Genomic DNA, 22,008 nt, shown 5'->3' on the forward strand with positions numbered 1-22,008 from the left:
TGTTAACGTATCCACAGAACAGCGCAGTAAGGTAGGAAAATATGTCCATTTTTCAAGCTTCAAACGCTGTGCCTGACATGTCGTTGTCACGTCGATCCGCAGGGGGCAGCGACGAGCCGCGGCTTTTTTTGAAATTTCCCGAAAGCCCACGAAGAAGAACACAATCGACTGCCCCACTCGCCATGGCGGAAACAGAGCAGCAGCCAGGTAAAGCGTTAGCAAGTTCTCTGTGGCTTTAAGCTAGTATGTAACACAGGTGCAGCACACGACAACAGAGACCATCTGAAGAGTGAACTTGATGTTTGGTAGAGAAGCGCTGTGTGTCATCTAACCCTTCTTCTCCAGCAGAGCTCTCTCTATGTTGTAACGTTACCATTTGGAGCACTTGTTATGTGTTTGTTTGCTATCTACAGCATCAACAGTTGTTTTTGTTAGCAGTCAAACTCTGTCGAAATCTTGTTGCTTGTTTTAAGGTGCATGTGTTTAGCTAGCATGTGGAAGTGGATTCATAGGAGACAGTTGACAGTGTTGCACCGCTGCCTCTGCCTCTTATTAAGAACATTATTTGGATAAATTGTGTTTAAAAGTCTGTTTGGATGTGTGGAAACTCAAATAAATCATGCACAAGAGCTGATATGATGGATATAGTATTGGTATCAATCAAACCGTTGACTGTATGAATTGTTGTGAATTATGTCATACATCTGTAATCAAAAAGAACATGCACATCATTGATTTATGATCCTATTAATATGGACTTCACCATGTTTTGAAAGCTTGTAGAATTGGTTCATAATGTTTAATTTGAGACAAGTAAACCCTGTCCCAGTGTTCTTTAAATGTAGCTGTAACTTAAATAGACCTACTCCTCATATCAATCCATTCTTTTAGGGTCCACTCCTGAGGATGAAGCACCCACAGTCACCTTCATGGTGCCCAAGAAAGAAATCAGCATGGTGCCTGACATGGGCAAGTGGAAACGTTCACAAGTAGGTCCCTGCTTGGCGATGTGTGGACATATTTCATCATCCCTAAAGCTCTAATCCCCAGCACTTACACGTTCTCAAATCAACCTGTAATACTCTGGTTTCTTACAGCACGAAACCTCTTGATCCATTACGGTTTTTATCACATCTCTCCTTCTTTACAGGCATATACTGACTACATTGGCTTCATTCTGACACTGAATGAAGGTGTGAAGGGAAAGAAGCTCACATGTGAATATAAAGTGTCTCAGGTATGTTATATTTCATCAGCTTTTGAAACCTTTTTCATCACATCATTGAGCCAGCAGTGGTGGATTACACCATTTCCATGGTGTGTACAACTCAGTCTTGCACCAAGTACCAGGCAAATGTCTAATTATCATTCTGTAACTGAGAATGCAGCTGACTGAAAGCAAATAAAGATGTGGACTATAATTATATATATATAATTTGGTTAGCCTATCTTTGTGTCACTTTGCATTGCTGCATAAGTGTCAGTGGGACAGTATTGTCAGACAAGTCATCCCATCCTGCAGGTCCTACTTATAAAGAGCCTGCAAAGGGGTGTATCCACTGTACTCAGATATTGGGTGGGTGTGGGTTAGACACAACTTATACCCATGTCTTTTAAATTTGTAAAAAAAAATTAAGAACTATTTCACTGCAGCACAATCATTAGTAATGATGACTACTGTTGTTGTTGTTGTGTGTGACAGACAGTGGAGAAGTTACTAGATCTACTGGGTACTCTGGATCAATGGATCGATGAGACCCCTCCTGTCGACCAACCATCACGCTTTGGTAACAAGGCCTTTAGAACCTGGTACGGCAAACTAGACCAGGTTGGTACTCACACATTAATGCATACTGTATGACTACGTGCTTTATAAGGAGAAGCCTTGCAGCTGACGTGTGTGTGTGTGTGTAGGAAGCGGAAAACTTGGTGTCAGCAGTGCTCCCTGCAGACAAAAGTGCTGCAGCTCCAGAGATAGCAGTCTATCTGAAAGAGTCTGTGGGGAACTCCACCAGGATAGACTATGGAACAGGTAACACTATGTGTGTCTCTGTTTTTATTCCAATAACTGTAGTTCTGTTCAACTTCACACTCATAATTCATATCTAAATATAACCATTGTGATTAGTTTGGCCACTGGGAGGCGTAGTAATATGCAGCTTCATTGTTTGGTGGAGGAACTTGATTCAGATTATCCAACAGGCGGCAATGTTGAGTCTAAGAGTACATTTGAAGTTTTAATGTTCTTAAAATTAAATACAAGGTTGTGATGTTGTAGAAAAGGGACAGTATAGTAAAGTAAAGTCAAAGAATCCAAGTTTGATCTGCTCCCAGATTATGTAAATATTTGAGGATGTTTCTCTAAGTGTGCATTTGTTTTCTCAGGTCATGAAGCTGCTTTTGCTGCGTTCCTCTGCTGCCTCTGTAAGGTTGGAGCTCTCAGGGTAGATGATCAGCTGGCTATTGTTTTTAAGGTTTTTAACAGGTGAGCTCAGCTGATGTCTGGTGACAGTGTGGTCAGTTGGTGCACCACTTGGGTTCAGGGGTGTTGAATTCCCAATGGGGTGGCCCATGGTCAGTGTAAAAGTAAAACATTGACTTTTGACCTCTTAATTTGAACTCAACATGAATATTTTTTCTGAATTATGACAAATATTTCTGCTTTCAGTAAAAACACGTATAAATCATAAATTTGTTTTAGAAACACCATCTCTGTGATGTATCCATACTATGTAGTATTGCTGACCAAATACTGTGCATGTAGTGGTGTGTTCACATTGGGAAAGCTTTGTTCGTGTGTGTGTTCGTTCAGGTATCTGTCAGTGATGAGGAAGCTGCAGAGGACCTACAGAATGGAGCCAGCTGGAAGCCAAGGTGTGTGGGGACTGGATGACTTCCAGTTTCTGCCCTTCATATGGGGCAGTTCCCAGTTTATAGGTAAGGACCTGACTACTTCAGTGCAGTAAAAACCATGTGAAGGGATACATGTAGACGGAGCATGGCAGTTTGCAATCCAACTCTGTTGCATGTCTACACAGAAGCCACTTTTATGGACTGACTGTTAACATTGACCCATATGGGAAAATCAAAGTCTGGTGGCTCAAAGCAGGTCACGCTGCAGATTATTGAACCTGACAAGTTTATTTTTGTTTTGTGGTATCGCAGATAAATCAAGTGTACTTTCAATTCCAGATGCTGTCATTGTAGCAAAATGCATGGAGTGCAAGAATAACATTTATGATGGCTCCATTCTATTGAAGGGAGCTGAGTGACTGTGAGCTAACAAGAACAATCCCAGGACTCTAAAACTGAAAGGCCTGTGAAATCTGGCTGATCATTTTTATTTAAAACAAACACAAGTTATCCAAATGTGACAAATGAAGACATGTAAGATGGTTTATCAAACCAGAGTCACAATCAGAATTGGATTTTATTCCTCAAGTATGTAGCCGATGTACAAATCCCTGCAGGTCTACAGTGCTGGAAGGTGAGTTATTTGATAGGAAGCTGAATAGTGACACCTGCTGATCCACATGTGCACTTACGACTGAATCTCCCTCCAGATCATCCAACACTGGAGCCTCGGCACTTCATTGACGAGAGGGTGGTGAATGAGCACTATCAAGACTACATGTTTCTGGAGTGCATCAAATTCATAAATGAGGTGGGAGAACGAAAAATACCCCTTCATCACATTTGCTCTTTATATCCCTGTGCAGAATACTCACTGAAGCACAGAGAGTGATCAGAAAGCACACAGAACAGTCGAAAAGCGCCTCTGGTTAACCATGTTCTTATGGTAAATTTGAGTTCACACAGTGCTTGCATTGCATCACATGAAGCAATATATAATGCATTTACACTGGATCAAATGGCTGAGCAAATGTGTAATCAGAAAGTTGTCACTGGGATTGAAACCTCCACAGTGAATTATCTCCAACTGCAGTTCCCCTACAGAGCATGTTTTACTCCCCTTTTAGTGTCTTTAAGCTAATAGCTTTGGTTTTACAGCCCACACTTTTTACTGTCTTGCCTTAGTCTCAACAACAGACTGACGCACGTTCATCCACTGACAAAAGAGCTCAACACTGCCTCAGAGTTTTTTCGAGGGTTTCCATTTAGATTGAGGTGGATTAAAGTGGCAAGTGAAGAATGAGACTCAAAAGAAAGTCACAAAGACAAAATGAATTGGTGTCTTCCAGCTTCTGACTGAACCACATAATCAGCAGTGGGTTTAGCAGGGAAAAAACAAGCAAGACACAAGCAAGGAGCATGATTTCCCCAATTCTAACCTATGGAGACACTGAGACATGGCAATTCCACCATTACTACAATCCACACAACAGTTGTCTTTGGGAGTATTTCAATTCAATACATTTTTCAAATGTTATTTTCCTAGACACAACTTAGACATTTAAAAGGCAAACACTTACATATGTTTCTAATTTTAACAATTTCAAGATAGTCAAAGGACCTTTTGCAAACTTTTAACTTTAACTTGAGAGGTGGATGCAGGAAAATCCAAATATGGTCTGCTTCCCCCTAATGAACACAGTGTGTGTTTTTACTCTGACAGACGTTTACATGTATTTAAAATTCAGCTGTTTTCTTGCTGGATCCGTCTCTGTTTATGTTTTAGACTATTCACCTGAGGGGTGCAGATGTATTGAGTTGGTACAGTGCCAGAACAGGAACAGTGCATTTTGTTCTTAGCGTTTGAAGGAAAAGGAAGGGAGGGAAGGAGAGGAGGGCGTTGGTGGAGCAGCTACATCCTCTTCCTTCTTCCCACTCAGGCACACCACTTCCTTCCCTCTTATCCCTCTCCCCCTCCTCACGTTCATGAAAGGATGCTGCTGTTGTGTGAAGACGGTAGTTTTGAAGGGAAGGGCCTCCGTGGTTCTCATTAACTCATCAGTTGTTGTTTTTTTTTCTGACTTTTCTCTGCCTTTTTATTTATTTTTTTTTTTTTACTTCATTGTTTTGTCAATTTTAAATTGTTATTTTTGTGCTTTAGCTGGTTGGTGGTTAATCAGTTAGTATTTTGATAATTAATTTGTAATTTCTCCGAATATGGTAAATACTCTCTGGTTCTGACTTCTCCACTGAAGATTTGTTTGTTGCTTTTCTTTTTCTCTGCCCTTTTGGTTTGGTACCACTGCTCAGACAAAGACATTTGAAGACAATTTTTTTTGCTCTAAAAATTTAATATCATGACATAATTCTATCCTTGTGTTTAGAAAGTGTGAATGAAATAGAAGTTAGTGCTTTCTGACAAAGGTAGGAAGCACTACTTTTAACTTTGATACCAACACGACTAACAGACAGACCGATGACATAGCACAGATTTGATTCAAAAACTTGACGGTCCCCTCTACTCTATGAAGTACAGAACTTCAGCCATGCTTGAGCTCTCTGATGGTATTATACATATAGGTTTTGAAAAAGAATTAGCTTGCACCTAAAAATGTGGAGATTAGAACTCAACTTACACTTTATTGGGAAACAAGCAATTAACAACACTCTTATTAAACTCTTGCAGTTAATGAAATTACCACACAATTGCCCTTTGAAATGCTAGTACAAGGAGGCTATAAACACCTGCGCACAAGAGGTCTTTATGGAACCTGTGAAAAACCCACCAAAATCCACAAGTGCCCAAGTGAATTTTCTAAAAACAAAGACCTGATCACCTGGATAATTAAGCCCGATTGAAATAACAGTCAACCAACACAGAGGAGACACAAATACTGGCAGCAGGGTGATGCATTTTTAAACTTTCAGGTCAGTTAACAAGCAGCAGCATAACAGCAATAATGTCTTCACAGGGAATGTCCAGTCCCAAAACCCAAACAAGTTAGGTTTCTAAGACGGATGTATATAGCCTGTAAGTAACTGAAAGTCCTATTCACACCTTGCGTACCATCAGTCCCTCCAGGATTTTGCAGATGTTTTTGTGATTGTTGCCTTCCATGGTTTTTTAGCAGTAATGTCTGTAGAAATCCAACCTTTCCACGACATTCTCAGACCCTGCAAATAATTTGCAATATACCAGACATTAAATGTTTCTTCTGTTCTTGTCATGAACGGACCTATCATTTTTCTTAGTGCGCAGTTTTTACTTTAAAAAGAAAAGAAAAGGAACACCACACAGTGTTAACAAACACCAGTCAGCAGCTCTGGTGAAGGATTCATGAATAAACAGAGTAGGTCACATTTGTGGAAAGGTTGAGGTCACGCAGAATTCAAGGGGACTTTGGCTGAATTTGCAGAAATTGTTTCGATCAACATTGCAAATTCCTGAAGAGAATAAACAGTAACTAGATCTGTAGTCAACTGGACATTAAAAATAAAACTAATATCTCAGCAGATCCCTTCTCAGAGCAAAGCTCAGGGAGGGTTGCTCCTCCTCAATCGATACCTGTGGTAGTAAAAACTAGACCCTCCTGAGTCCAACACAGCTGAAATTTCCCACTTGGTCTCGTGAAGAATGTTTTGGTAGCTGCATCAAACATTTTTTGATTGTCTTTTCCCATATTATGAATTAAATTTTATTTAATTGGCACTTTTATTCTAAACAAAATTTAGTTTTATACTTGAATCAAATCTAATGCAATACAAATTTACGTTATCTAAGTGGTGACAAATTAAACAAGATAACTGGCATTGTTTCCATTTTGTGATGCACTTTTTACACGTTTGCTCTCTATCATGGTCAGATCTACAGGGAAGCAAGCAGGGGCAGCCTTAGGATTTGCCCCCCAGGTGACTCCCCAGCCACAACCCAACTGTTCAGTTCCTAAAGCTTTAATTGGATGTTACAATGACAGTGTCCATACAGTGTTTAAATCCCTGAAACAACCAAGACAGAGAAAGTCTATAATTATAATTAACTTCTGCACTCAAAAAATGTAAAAGCTTGTCTACCAATCTTTTGTTTTTGGCCCAATTACAAAAACTTTCACACTGTCAACTGGTTTTATATTGTACATGTGTGTGTCTTATGTTGGGTTGTACCATCTTGGCCAGGTTTCTCTTAGAAAAAACAGTTTGCTAACCTTTGTCGGGGGGGAAAAAAAACTTAACTGCTATGGAACTGCAACATCTTGTACAACATATACAACATACCCACCCATGACCACCTCATGTACATTTTTCTAGATCAGCCATTTCCCTGTGCAGGTAGAAAAAAAATGCAGGCCAGAAAGTGTTTTACACAGCCCGAACAACAGGGGCCTAAAATGATGATGCATTGAGCAGAACAAAACTTGAATCTAGATCTATTTTCTTAGCCAAAAGCATAAAGAGAGCACATATTCCTGGTCAATTTTTAAGTTAAAATCGTGCCCACTCTGCTAACTTTCCGAGTTGTACAGTCTGTCTAAATTGCGACTTTTGTGTTGTGTGAGCGTCTAATAAGTTTTAAACATAAATCTTTCCATCAGAATCAGAAGTAGACTTATTTTTTATATATTTATGGGATTTTCACACACAGACTGTGTCAAGACTTTTGTCTTGGTGCAAACATCCAGCTGGACTTTCTGACTCTTATTTGTCATTCCCATGCAACAACGTAGCTCTTTGGGTTGTTTGAATTTGGGGCAAGTACCTGAATCCAGCCTTACTGAGTCTTTACTCCAGGCCTTTTTCCTCTTTTGTTTACTGTTGCTCAACCATGCCTGCAGCGTCCAGCACTCTGTATGTACATTTTTCTCCTATTCATACTCACATGGATACTTCAAACTCGTGCTCCTTTTTTTTCACTCGTTTTTTAAAATACACATATGCATGGTGTGTGTGTGTGTGTGTGTGTGTGTGTGTGTGTGTGTGTGTGTGTGTGTGTGTGTGTGTGCGCGCCCAAACATTAGTCATTTCCTTCCCCACATGCCGCTGTGAATCAGTCCTTCCTCCGGGGAATACGGGCTGCCCCCCCCCCCCCCTCTCTCCCCCTTCTCTCTCCACCCTCCGTCTTCTATGCCCTTCCCCCATATGTTGTCATGCAAGGCCCTGGAAAGTGTGTGTGTGTGTGTGTGTGTGTGTGTGTGTGTGTGTGTGTGTGTGTGTGTGTGTGTGTGTGTGTGTGTGTGTGTGTGTGTGTGTGTGTGTGTGTGTGTGTGTGTGTGCGTGATGGGGGATTGATGCCCCGGGGTCTGGTTTTGGTTTCCACAGCCTCTTGGGAGAAAATGGTGGGAAAACAGTCTACAGTGTTCACTTCACTTATACATTTCTAAAACCATTCATTTGTTTTTGCCTGTCTCACTTGTTACATTATATCTATACTTCTTATTTCTCTGCCTGTTTGTGTAACTGGATCATTGTTGAGTTGAGATTTTTTTTTTTTTATTATTATTTGGGTGACTTTTGGAACAGCACCGTGGTCTCACCCTGGACTTCGGGGGGTAAATTAAAGTGTGATGTTATTATTATAATTATTATTATTATTATTTCATTTATTGCATAAAGTTAAGGGTCTTTTTTTATTCTCAGTAGGATCAGATCAATTACAGAACATATTAGCTGTGTATACTCCCAACATTGTCACAGTGGCCATGTTTCTCACATTCTTTTCCTCAACCAGTCAACTACAACTCAACTACAGAAATCTAAGTATAACACACACACACACTTAAGAATGTGTTTGTAACAAGTTTTTGTTGATTGGAAAAAGGCAGCTTCAGTCAGCACTAATGTAATTCTCTAAGATGGAATCCACTGTTGACCCATGTTCATTGTGAACAGTGTCAATGTCTGCACTGTCCATCAGTTTGCTTAGTATGTTTCAAACATTTATAGTTCTGTTCTGACCTATCTCAGGCAGACCCCAGAAACTTTTTTAAAACAGCTTTTCTCCTCTGCCAGGTTTGACCATCTAAAAACTGATTTGGGATGAAGATTACATACAATACACAGTTCAAATAACCATTTTTTATTTCATTCTCATTCTTCAGCATAGTCAGCTGTGAGAAATCCAGTATCACCATGCCCTGCTTTATCTATAATTTGTGTCCTTTCAGTTAGAGTTTAACTGAAAGATGTGTCTCACTTGTCAGTATTTCACTTCGTTTTTTTCCTTTCTTTGTAGATGAAGACAGGTCCATTTGCTGAACACTCCAACCAGCTGTGGAACATCAGTGCAGTTCCTTCCTGGTCCAAAGTCAACCAGGGCCTGATCAGAATGTACAAGGCTGAGGTACGCCCACTTCATCCTCTCTTAATCTCACTGTTTTCAGTCCATTAAATAAAGAGTACCTGCAGGTTTTAAAGTGTCAGTTTGCCTAAGCAAAACTATGGAAGTAAAAAGATATAGTGATTTCAGCTTGGTAAAAATGCTGGTATGACTTGCTAATTAGCGCTAAACAAAAAGTACAGCTGAGACTGATGGGGATGTCTATCCACTTTTCAGATATTTAAATTAAAGTGAATCAAAGTTCTGGATTAAATGTTAGGTCTGATGGTGGCGCTAGAGGTAATGTTAGGGTCATTTGAACTGTTTTTACATATGCACTGGAGGATCAGGTCCAGACATTGAGTTTTCCGTTCACGCATGCAGCACACAGCAGGAGAAAGTTCAGGTGACATACGTTCCCACTAAGGGAAATAGTCTGTTTGATTTCGGGGTGTGGGGGGTTGTCGCTGTGTAAAATGTGCAGGAGACACGACAAGACACAAAAAGTACACCATTGAAATCAATTGGGTTTTGTTTACCTGTGCATCAGTAGAGCAAGACACATGATTAGAAATAATGCTTTATGTTTGGAATGGTTTTCTGGAGGAAAGAAGCGTGATCCAACATTTTTTATGTTTTTTTGTTTGTTTGTTTTTAAACTCCTAAACTTTCTGATGTTGTGCTGAATGGCTCGGCTGAAAGGAAACACTTCTCCACTCACTGTTAACACTCCAGAATTACCTGCTCTGCTCCCACCTGGGCTCACTCGGACATTATGCAGACTTTGTAGTAGTGGGCTTACAAGATAAAATTGGGGCATGAGCTGAAACACTCGGACACTTGCGTTCTCACATGCAGCCCACCCAGGTAAAGTCAGGAGATGTGCAGGGTGTCAATGCATGTTTGAAAGCACTTACCTTTTCCTCTGGTGCCAGTGTGTTATTATTAGTGTTTAGTGTTAGTGTTTTTAAAGGGCTTTATAAATAAAGTTGAGTTGAGTTTAGTGCTACGAAGCATATGTTAGCATGCTAATCTTAGGTGGTGACCACAGTAAATATTCTCCTTGCTTAACATCCACATTTTCCAGGCTGGTTTGGAGCCAGCTGTTTAATTTCAAACCAGTTCTTTACATTTCAACAGCCACAGATCCAGCTCTCGGCCAGGAAAAGGGGTTCCAGAGTGGCTCAAACTCTTTGCTTGTCCAACTTGAGGCAGTGTGAGTGGAGCGATTAGCATGACCAACAAGATTAACTACAATGTTGCTGTAAAGATAAAAGTCACTGTATCATTTTTTGTTTAAAAGCAGTATTATTGATAAAATGTAGTTGATGCTAGTTAGCTACCTAAAGGCTAAAGCTAACAAATGCTAACATTAACCTCCCACAATTAGTTTTTCCAAAAATCAAAACGTATCAAGCGTATTTTTAACAGTCACGATGAGCAGTGCAAATGTAGAACATGCGGCCTTTTGACACCACTGTACGTTCGCAAAGTCACAAGCCGCCCTGCTTGTTGTCGTGCTTGGCACTCTCTAGCGGGTGGAAAAGCAAGTTGAACCAACTCTGAACCAGCACTAGCATCAGCCCAGAACAAGCACCAAGAGCGTGTTGGTCAAAGAGAGAGATGTGTCCTCACAGCGGCATCAGCATGTCTTATAAATCACTAAGATTGCAGGATATTTTGTGATATTGAAGCTTGGATAGCATGGACTTCTGTGTATTTGGTGTTGTTTTAATACAGAGAGGCACTGCTACATGTAATGATGTTTCCTTTTCGTCTCCATGCACTGCTGTGACTGGTATTTTCCCTGTAAAGACTGTGCCCTCAGCGTGTTCAATAAGAAGCCAGCAAGAAACCAAGTTAGGCAATAAATGGCCAAGAAACTAGAAACCAAAGTGCATGTGTGTGAGAACTAGAATTCTTGTGGTCGTTTGGCCTGATTATAGACATGTGTTCTATACATAAAACATATTTATAGAACATAAACATGTTGTCACATAAACATGTGTTGTCTTGTTTATGCGACATTTAAAGACCTGGGTTATGTTGAAAGCCAACTGCGACCAGGTTCTTTAAGAACAGAACACCCTTACTGAGACTGTCGCTAGTAAAAGAGAGGCAGGAAAGGGTTAAGAGAGCAATGGAATTGTGTGTGTGTGTGTGTGTGTGTGTGTGTGTGGGGTGATGGGGGAGGGAGTGTGTGTGGGGGGGTGTCTAAGCCCGCTCTCTCCCTGCCTGCCCACATCCTGTGTTTTCCAGAGCAGCCTGTGAGTCTTCCCAAAGAGTTGAGGGGCCAAGCTGTCTGCCTCCCCCTCCCCCTCCACCTCGCTCTCCTCCTCCCCCTCATCCTCCTCTGCCGTTCCCTTCATTAAATCCTCCCCTCCCTCTGTCCCGACCTTCCTCCAAGCCTGGAGCAACCATCAGCAGACTTGCATTCCTCTCTCCCTTTTCCTGGCCCCACACAGGGTTTGAGGCAGAGAGTTGTACTGCCTAGATAGATCAGAATCCACTGAATTCTGTCTGAGAGAGAAGCTGATTCTGGGGCTCTGTTGGCTTTTTTGGAACATAAACTGTGTGGGTGAAATGATAAACCTGCTCTGAGAAGCAATGGTAAATGGACTGTATTGTTTTGTCTGTACTTGAATTAAAGATTAGCTGCTCTCACCTGTAATGTACATTTCAAATGCCTCCACCAACAATTTTTATATTGCTATAGATGATGTAAATGTGTTTTAATGCTCATCTCAAAGCAGCATTATTGCAGAGTGAACATCATGTCTGCTTTTGTTGTTGTCAAAGAAAAGCTGCTTTTGACAACTAGGTCTCGAGTTAACTGGCATACAGGAGGGAAACTGATGGAGATCAGAACGTCCAGAAGGTTCTTTTGCAGTGGATGTGAACTGTGGATGTTTTAGTGTGAAGCTATAATTAGGTTTTAGTCAGTGAAAACACCAAATTAAATACAAATAAGTACCACAATGACAGGTTTTAAAATCAAGGATGATGCATTGTAGAAAGGGTGTCTGGTCTGACGATAAAACGGTAAAGTCTGGGAAATGCAACATCAGTAAAGCAAATTTTTAACATTCTGTAATAAACAAAAATTGCCAATTTAATCCTGGAACATGCTTCCTACGGTGGATCATGTGCTAGCTTCTCTAGTGCGCTGTCTGCTTGTCCGCGTGTTAGCACTTGTGCGAGCTGTACTCTGTAGTGGGCGCTGTGGAGCAATGTACAGCAGCACACAGTAAGAAGAGAACTGTTGAAACCAAACATCATGGTTCAGTATAAAACTTTACACTTTCTGTATTCGGCTGTCGTAGTACATGTTCGCATTTTGAAAGGAGGTGGAAAAAGAAGCATTTGTATCACTTACCACCAAGCATCGGCACTCAGCACAATGCAGAGTTGGCATGTGTGGGGTTTTGAGGTGCCTTCTGTAAAAAGGCCATGCTTGTCAGTTAGAGTAACCGTCGTCTACAGGCGGTGTTGCAGTCCTGTTGTAAGATGCTAACACAGGGTTACACTGCTGCAGTATTATGTTTAATGTAGTCAGTTTCATCACATCATCTCTTTTTTGTCATTAGAAAATGTATTCCTAAAAATGTACATTTTAAATGTGTTGAGAAAAGCGTGACCAGTAACTTTTTACTGAGAGTCACTAAATGATGAACTTCAAGCGCCTTTTACGTGTTTCTTCTTCTTCTGTCAAGTATTTATCTGTGGTCAGTGATTGGACATTGATTAAATATCTCATTAGACCATATTTCTCTGAGGCAAGTTTTTCCACCCCAGATCTGCCCAGATGATCATGACCAGTGTCACCCCACAGACAGACTGTGCATAAGAGTTCAATTCCACTGTGTGCACAGCCTCCTAACCCCCACTGCAGACACCAGAGCCCCTCACCTACCCAACCCCCCCATCACCCAACCCCACCCTACAGAACTGGATTCATGTCATTTCGCACAAAGGGCCCTCTCTGGGATGGTCTTCTGCCATTTTGAACATGTTCCAAATGAAAGGCCAGTGGGAAGAGTTAACTGTAACATTCCCTTTAAGTCTCGATCAGCTCTCTGGGTTTAGGCATCGTGTCCACTCAGTGAACATCGAACTATGTAAAACCCTTTCCACATCTTATTTATCAATTCTTTCAGGGACTATATAAAATGAGCAATACTCAAATTTTCTTTACCTAATCCAGATTTGTGTCTACTATGACAGTACTGATGATATACACTACTGTTCAAAGGCCACTTTTTTCCCTTTAATTATTTTGTTTTATAGCAAATGGTACAAACATGTAAACATACTGAAAAAACATGTTATTTTTATGGATTATCTACAGATATGTACTGGGGACCATCATCAGCAAACATTCGTACTGTGTTTCAATGGCACAATGACTTTTCTAACGCAAGTTTCTGATTTAAAAAGCTCATTAGAAAACTCATTTGCAATTAAGTAATTAATTTGCACCACAGATGAAAACATGCATGCTTTCATGGAAAATAGGAAATTTCTAAGTGATCCCAAACTTGGTGGAATATATTATTTGAGTTAAATATGGCTACTACATTTTTTTTTTCTCCAAACCCATAAATTAAAGCTGACAGCCTTTATTTTTAGCCACATCTTCATTGGTGAATTACAAGTCAGTTGTGAGAAAAGACAAAAAGATGCAAATTGTGTCACTGTGTAAATTCTTATGGTGTATTCACACAGTATATGATAGCAAAAAGTCAGCAAGATGATGAAAGCTTGTTTCGTTTAGTTTTTTTCTTTTCAGTGAAATGCTTTATGGAATTTAATGGACAATGATACAAATATTGATGCCTCAGTCATCTTTAAGTGTTTAGTTGTTTCTTTCCTAATTTTTCACGTCAGTCAAAGTTCTGTTTGTCCTTTTTTCTCCCATTTCCAGTGTTTGGAGAAGTTCCCCGTGATCCAGCACTTCAAATTTGGTAGCCTGCTCTCTATCCAGCCAGTGAAGCCTTGAACCTTCTGACCGAACATCACGCGCATGATGGAAAAGACCAAAATCCCCACAGTTGGAACCAACAGTTTTACCTTCCTCTGGCATCCTCATGTGCAAAAAGAACAGTAGCAGATAATAATAAAAAACAACAACCACATGTAGTGTGATAGATATTTCCACATGTGCACATATGTGGTCATGAAAAGCTTATAAATCATCCACAATTAAATGCAGAGAATGTTGTGGTTGTGATTTTGGAGCATCTTTATATTTTTGACTTTTTATTTATATAATGAGTTTGAATCCGGCTCTTGGATTTGGAAAGAAGTGTTTTCATTGCTGACTAATGATTGAGTTGACCTCAAAGTTTGGATCCTCATAAGCAGCAAGCTTATTCACCAAGTCAGGTGATGCTAGGACTTCTATAAAAGTTGCTTTTTTCTAGTTTCTTCAATTTTAAGTATATTTTTGGTTTTGCTTTTAAGGCCAAATGTTTAAATTTTGTTGCAGATGTTACAAATATTTTCATAGCCCACAACATTAAGTCACCTTAATATTATAATGAGAAACAAATGTGTTTGAGTGTATTTTCATCAGCAACCAAATGGACATGTCAGCATCTTGCTCACTGGGGCAGTAATAAAAATAAAAAAAATGGATATTTAAAACCATAACAGCTCATCTAAAATGAAATGTACCAAATTTGATTCACCATAATTTCTTGATGGCACTTTAAGGAAGAATCCTTGCACGACATCTCTCTTGTTGGTTTTATTTTCTCCCTCACAGTCTGGCCCCTTACCAGTCAATGACAGTTGTGTATGTCTGTGTCTTCTTCATAGTCCCCGCTCATCCCAGTTGTCACCTTTTATCAGTTCACTTACTGTAAATTGATAAAGCACACTTTAATCAATATATGAACTCTTTTGATTTTCTTGTGCAGCATTTTCATCAAATTCCCAAACCGAGTTAAATATTGTAGTTTTCTTTTTAACCCAGATTTGACTCTTCACTGTTGAAGCCAGGATGTGTAGCACCTTTCTACAATCACTTCATGCGCTTCTAATATATTAAAAGAACCTTTATTTTTGTGTTTTAAGATTGAACTGCCAAACCTAATTTAATACATTTTCTTATCCCTTTAGATAAAATAAAGTTAAGTTAGACCTTCATCAGCATTTTTGTTTAAATCCAGGATCTTATATCTTATATAAGATATATCTTGTCATTTCAGACAAATATAATTTGTTCCTCAGAAAATTTAGTTTTTGCAGTGTGACCATTAGTATAATCAAACCCCTGAATCTGAACATTAACTTTATATAGAAACATTTTTTTCATAAAAAAACCAAGGTTATTAGAACAGTTGCTAATCATATGGCAATTTGAAACAAATAACCTACAAATGACGTTAACAGAGCAGTTGGTTTCACGCATTTAGTTGCTGAAACACATAGTTGGTCATGTGACAGTCTGAGCTATACAAGAGAATACTAAAACCTAGTAGGGTGGAACAGAATATGACTGTAGAGTCAGCTGTTACGAGTGAAAAGTAAAATATCCCAACAATCCAGTTTCTACTCTGAATATGCATTGAATACATTTTTGGCTTGACTATAGATTTTACTGTATCTGACTTTGGCGTCTATCTTATTTGTATTAACACAATATACTGAACCGTAATTCTCACATAAAGCATATTTTCCCCCACTGGAGAACAGAACAGACTCATGCACGTGATTTGTACTAGGGGTCAGAACCACTCGTGAATTTTTGTTTGTACATAAGAGAAAATCCTAAGTGGTTCTTACGTGCACGGACATTTTATTGGAAATAGACAGTGTCTTTGTTGTGACCCAGAGATGAACCCAGCAGTGAGGCAGATGGATTCTGAGATGAGGGAGGAAAGTGTTGAATATTGCATGAGTCAGGATACTTTATACCAGTCTTTCGTGTGAAGGATGAGAAGTGGAATTCCCCTTACATTCAGGATGTTGGATTGCAGAGCCCAGAGTTTGTTCAGTTCAACAGCCTGAACATGTCACTCAACACAACATGTGGGCTGCTAGACCGGCACTCTGCTCTCAACGTCTTCACAAGCAAAATAGTGAATCTTTGAAAACAGTCATCCGTGTACATGTATTATCTGTGGTGCACAGTGCTAACTTTACTTACACACATATTGTGAAATAGAAAGTGAAATTCTACTGACAGCTGTTTGCCAGTTTTCCATCAAGTTAAAGTGAAACATCACAATCTGTGAGGCCTCCCGGTGAAGTCTAGTGTAAGAGCGTATTTTCCTGGTTCCTGAACATGGGAATCGTCGACCATCAGTTGATGATGACTGAATTCACAGTTCCACAGTATACGTGGATTTAAGATGGGGGAAGAAGACTTGCTCGGCCTCCTTTGGAAGAATGTTTGGAATGGGACAGCTGCACGGACGCGTTCAGACACGTCCGACTTTGAAATGTGGACACACTTTCTGAAATGGGATGCAGCTGCACACAGAACAGCGGAGTACGTTCACTCAAGTACAATCTAAGGTACCTTTTCTTCATTTAAATATTTCCATTTGATGCCACGTCGTACATTGTATATTTTAATTTTGCATTATGCGAATAAGGACGTGACCCACTTTGTTATGTAAATTGAAGTTCACATTAATATTTATTCAATAATAAATATGCAGTGGTGTGTCCTGTTTTCCACTTGTAATAGTATGACATTGGAACAAAAGTAGGAGTCCTGCCACTAGCTCTGTAAAGTGCTATATAATGCAAAAAAAAACAAGGTTAATATTACATTTAAACTAACTTAAACTCTAGCTAGCTGTAGCCTAACATTATTAACATGAAAACTATTAACTATTATTAACTATTAAGTCAGAAACTCTTGTTTTTTGTTTACTTCTCATGACGCTTAAATGCAGACAGTCAAGGTCTAACTACTTGCATTTTTCTACCTAAAGTCTACCCAGACAGGTTGCTATATTTGTCAGTAGTTACTTTTTTTTTTTTATAAATTAAAAATTGCTAAGTCTACAGACAAGGCTGCCAGTCGCTAAGTTGGAAACGCATACTATGCTAACATGCATACGTGCAGTTTTGTGTTTGTTTGTTGTTGGTGTATTCATTCATTTATTTATGGCATTTTAGCCTTTATTTGATAGTTTGACATAAAACACAGTGAAAGAGGGGGAATAAGACATGCAGCAAGGGTCCTCAGGGGACTCCACTCGGCTAGTGTGCTGCTAGCACGCTAACGTTTAACTTAACTTAAAGTGATTTATTAATCCAGTCATTTCTGTGACTAGGGACATAGGCTAGTTTCTTTAAATACAGTATCTTTTTTTTTTTTTTTTTTTTATTCTTCAAAAACAGACATGCAAATTATTCTGCTACCACCTTTTACTCTAATGTATAAATATGGGAGAGGCCTTAAGCTACGCTGCTAAACAGCCTATTTGCAACCCGTACATTGTGTTTTTGCAGCGTTCAGATTCTGTCAGTTCAAATTTACTGTAAACTGTGGTTTCGTCTCATGATAGCAGACTAAACATTTAACTGACTAACACCTCATAACTGAGTGTGTTTCAGTAAAACCCGGTGAAGCAGTTCATTGTTTTATGTAAGCAGCGCAGTATCAGTGTTTCTATCTCAAATTCCCTATTTTACAAAAAGCTCACCTGTAGTGATGCAGTAGTACATCTAGGCACACTGCAATCAGTCATTTCATAGTATTTCTTTAGTAAAAGGTCTGTACTTATTCTCACTGCATTGTCACGAAATTTATTCCTGTTCAAAGTTGCATACATTTTTTGTCAAGATCTTGTATTGATGATGGGAGAGTCGGACTTCTGCACGAAGTCTTCTCCAGCACATCCCAAAGATTCTCAGTGGGGTTAAGGTCTGGACTCTGTGGTTGGCAGCCCATGTGTCATGCTCCCTGAACCACTCTTTCACAATTTGATCCCAATGAATCCTGACATTGTCATATTGGAATATGCCCATACCATCAGGGAAGAAAAAATCCATTGTTGTACTAACCTGGTCATTCAGTATATTCAGGTAGTCAGCTGACCTCATTCTGACCGCACATAACATTGCTGAACCTAGACCTGACCAATTGCTGCGGCCCCAGATCATAGCACTGCCCCCACAGGCTTGTACAGTAGGCACTAGGCATGATGGGTCCATCACTTCAACAGGGTAAATCTGGACTCATCAGACCACCTGACTTTCTTTCATTGCTCCAGAGTTCGATCTTTATTCTCCCAAGCTTTTTTTTTCTTATTAGCCTCACTGACAAGTGGTTTTCTTAGGTTACACAGATGTTTATTCCCAATACCCTGAGTTCCCTTCACATTGTGCTTGTGGAAATGTGTTTACTTTCACTATTAAACATAGAAGCGAATTCTACTGTTTTAACAATTAGATTTCAGCAGAGGTTTCAGTGATTGCTGATTACAATCATTTAAGATTTTTTTCCAAACATATTTTTTTCCTTGAAGATGAAGGTTCCCCACTATCCTTTTAATAAAGCCTTGCACAGTTCTTAACCCAGTTTTAGTAGTTTCATCAATCTCCTTAGATGTTTTCTTTACTTGATGCATACCAATAATTTGACAATAATTTCTGAAACAGATTCACATCTTTTCCACAACCACAGGATGTGTCCTCTGACATGATTGTTTAAGTGATGAGAAGCTACTCACTGTATCAGTTACGGTAAATAACTTGTTGCCAGCTGAAACATAATCATCGATGCAGTAATTATACAATGAGAGGCTCTTAACTGTTTGCTTAGTTAAATCTAGGAGGTGACTTGTTTTTTTTTTATGGCCAGTGTATGTGTTGAGTCACATCAACTCCATGATAGTTAACAAGAATTTAAATCAATGCATCCCGCAGTTTGCTTGGTTGCCTTTTTCCTAGACTTGTTGATTAATCAGATTTAAATAATCAGTTACCTTAGCAGTGATGCTGCTTTTAATGCAGTAATTCAGTAGGATTACCTGATTTTAAAGCAGACCTCCAATTTTTATGAAAAGGTATCCCATTCAAATGCTGACTTTAAATAAAAACATCTGGAATTGTAAATATAGCTTTGAATTGGACTATTAGGAAGTGTAGAGGTTTTAGATGTGTCCGCATTAACCTAATTCAGGTTACAATGACCCAGCATATACTTATTTGGATACTTTGGTTTTTTTGAACGCAGTTTGAAGCTATCTTGAAGAACCGCATGCTCTTATTTAAAAAAGAAAAAAGACATGACGAGCAAGTGTGTTGAAACCGTGGATTCATTCATATTTGTGGCCGAATGCTAAACATGTGATAGCAGCAACGTGGTGATTTTTTTAGAACCCTTTCAGCATGCACTGAGACCCTAGATTCATGAACAGCTTGAATTGCATTAACAGATTTCAGCAAAGTGAGTTCTGCAGTTAATTATTTTTAAGTGTGGATTTTCTAATGACAAATTCACATCTTATAGTCAAAGTAATGCCATGTGTTCTGGCTCCTATCGTCTGTAGCACTTTACTTTTTAGAGGCATCTTAAAATCCTAACATTATACCCGTATCAGTTATTTCGTTATTCATCTCATTGAGACATTTGTGTTTAAACTGAGTTTCTGTTTAAAATGGCTGCAGGTCCAGATGAACCAGGTTCAAAGAACCATAAAAGTTAGATTCATTTAAAAATATCATTCATCTAACCTGAATAACTTGGTTCTCCACATCCTGGTCTTCATCAGATCCTACTGACAAAACCCCTCCCTCACCTCTCCCCTGCCAGCCTTCCCCCCGCAGACCTCTGTGAAACCTGGCTGACCTGTGCGATCTCTCCTGCCACAGCCTGACCCACCCCCCTGCCCCCCTCCCCTCAATAGGCCTATTCCCCACAGTCCACCCCCCCACACACACACGCACACTCCCCCTCACTGCTGTCACATGTGGCCTCCCTCATTCCCCTTCCTCGAAATCCCCCAACACATCAACCCCCTCTCTCCTTACAAAGCATGCATCCCAGCCCCCCCTCCTGACTGCACTCCCCCACTCCAACTCTCTCCCTCTGTTGTTTTCCCCTCCTCCTCTTCTTCCCAGAACCCCAACAAAACAACACTCATCACCCACACTCCACCCACCTCGGTCACGTCACCCCTCACCACCTGGTGTTGTCCTTTAATGTAGACCAGGTGATTACAGAAGTGAGTGCCGGGTTAAATAAATAAGAATGAACTGTGTGTCATGCTTCAAATTCATATCTTTTATTTTATTTTATTTTTGTGCTCTTATTTTGAAAAACAATTATTTTATTGTCTTTGTACATCCATATCTTACAGTATTTATTCAGTGTTCTTTGTTTTGTTCATTGTGTTTTTTGTCCTTTATGACAAAACAAAACAAAACAAAAATGTAACAGAACATATAAAATGCATATATTTATGACGTGTAAAAATAGATAAATGAAAATGTCTGGTGCTAAATAAAGAAATTGAGAGAGATTTTGGGAGTGTGTGGGGGTTTATAGGTGTCAGTCTTTCTCAATCCAGATGGAGGAGCTGTGTATACACCATGAGGCAAAACCATTGTCCACAGCAATAGCAGAGCGAGCTGAGAAATGGTTTGTTTCAGATATCATTTTAGGCTTTTCTTGTGTTGTAATCTCTATTTTCTAGTAAACACTTGGTGTTTTAGTGCAACAGACAGATACTGTGCAAATAGCCAGATACTGAATCACCCTGCATCACATTTCTGCATAATGACATAATGCATTGTTCACAATGCCTCATCATTTCCATTGCAACCTACCTACAGCATGTTATTATGGCTACCGGCAGCTGCAAAAAGCCTGTAGAGCTCAAGGAGCAAACAGGCAGCAGTGATGAATGTGATGTGTTTGGAGTGGAGCGATGCTCCGCACCGAGAGGCAACAAAATTGAGGCAGCTAGGAAGAGGAGGAGAATAAAAAAAAGAGGAGGAGAAGGACGGTGTCACTGGCTGGTGAGTGGAGAGTTTGAGGCAGGGTCGACAATCGGCTCTGCTCTGCATACACACCCCTACTGATATCTTCATTCATTGATTTTAAAGAACACCACCAAGTGGCACTGAGCAGAGATAACAGGACTTAAAAGTTTTGGTCATGGCATCATAAGAGCAGTCAGCAAAATCAAACCATGCCTGATTTCTGACTTATGATGCATGTATAGCAGAAGAGAGCTACCATCAGATCAATGTATATGTGATGGTTTATTATCTGTAACACTAATTGATTATACGATTATAAAAAAATAAACAGTTATATCTAGAAGAAGAAAATCCTCAAGGTTCATTTATTCATTTTTTCCAGAGCTTTCAATTGCATCTTGTGGTAGAGTTTCCTCAAGGAACTATCATCATGTGATGTAGTTATGAAATACAAAGAGATGCAGTTTGCATTCCTGAAAATACAGTAAGTGATTTTGTTTAGTTCATTAGGTAGTGTTGTAATGGACAGGCTAGTGCTACATTATATGTATTAATGGTTTCACTTTTTAAGGTGTATATAAATTTACTTTTAATTACAGTTTACTGTTGTTGATCATTTGCTAGTGATTTATAAATTAAAAGCATTGGGGTTTGGAATTCCAGGTTGAAGAAATATAATATAGACCAATAAATATAATCTGTAACATATTTGTAATTAGCAACACTGTCAATTTACTAGCAATTTATTATAGCATTATATCAATTCAAATAAATTCAATTCAATTTTATTTGGATAGCGTCAATTCACAACAGAAGTCATCTCGACACTTTACAGTGTAAGGTTTAAGACCTTACAGAGAATAATTATACAGAAAATGATATAGAAACCCAAA

The 22,008-nt window shown here is 39.4% G+C and overlaps 1 protein-coding gene across 2 annotated transcripts; it reads left to right on the plus strand.

Annotated features, from left to right (window-relative positions):
• The first annotated feature begins 156 nt into the window (after positions 1-156).
• Positions 157-15,054, plus strand: ptpa (protein phosphatase 2 phosphatase activator). 2 transcript variants are annotated; one of them, XM_026339940.1, is made up of 10 exons: positions 157-207; positions 892-989; positions 1,151-1,237; positions 1,703-1,828; positions 1,915-2,032; positions 2,386-2,485; positions 2,813-2,937; positions 3,564-3,664; positions 9,080-9,187; positions 14,088-15,054. In XM_026339940.1, the coding sequence occupies exons 1-10, from the start codon at positions 183-185 to the stop codon at positions 14,160-14,162; spliced, it is 963 nt and encodes a 320-aa protein (XP_026195725.1). In that variant the 5' UTR covers positions 157-182; the 3' UTR covers positions 14,163-15,054. The 2 variants fall into 2 exon arrangements, with proteins under 2 accessions (XP_026195725.1, XP_026195726.1); XM_026339941.1 differs by lacking the exon at positions 157-207 and adding an exon at positions 208-305.
• The last annotated feature ends 6,954 nt before the right edge of the window (positions 15,055-22,008 follow it).

Source organism: Anabas testudineus, chromosome 22 (genome assembly GCF_900324465.2).
Source record: "Anabas testudineus chromosome 22, fAnaTes1.2, whole genome shotgun sequence".
Classification (NCBI taxonomy): Eukaryota; Metazoa; Chordata; class Actinopteri; order Anabantiformes; family Anabantidae; genus Anabas; species Anabas testudineus.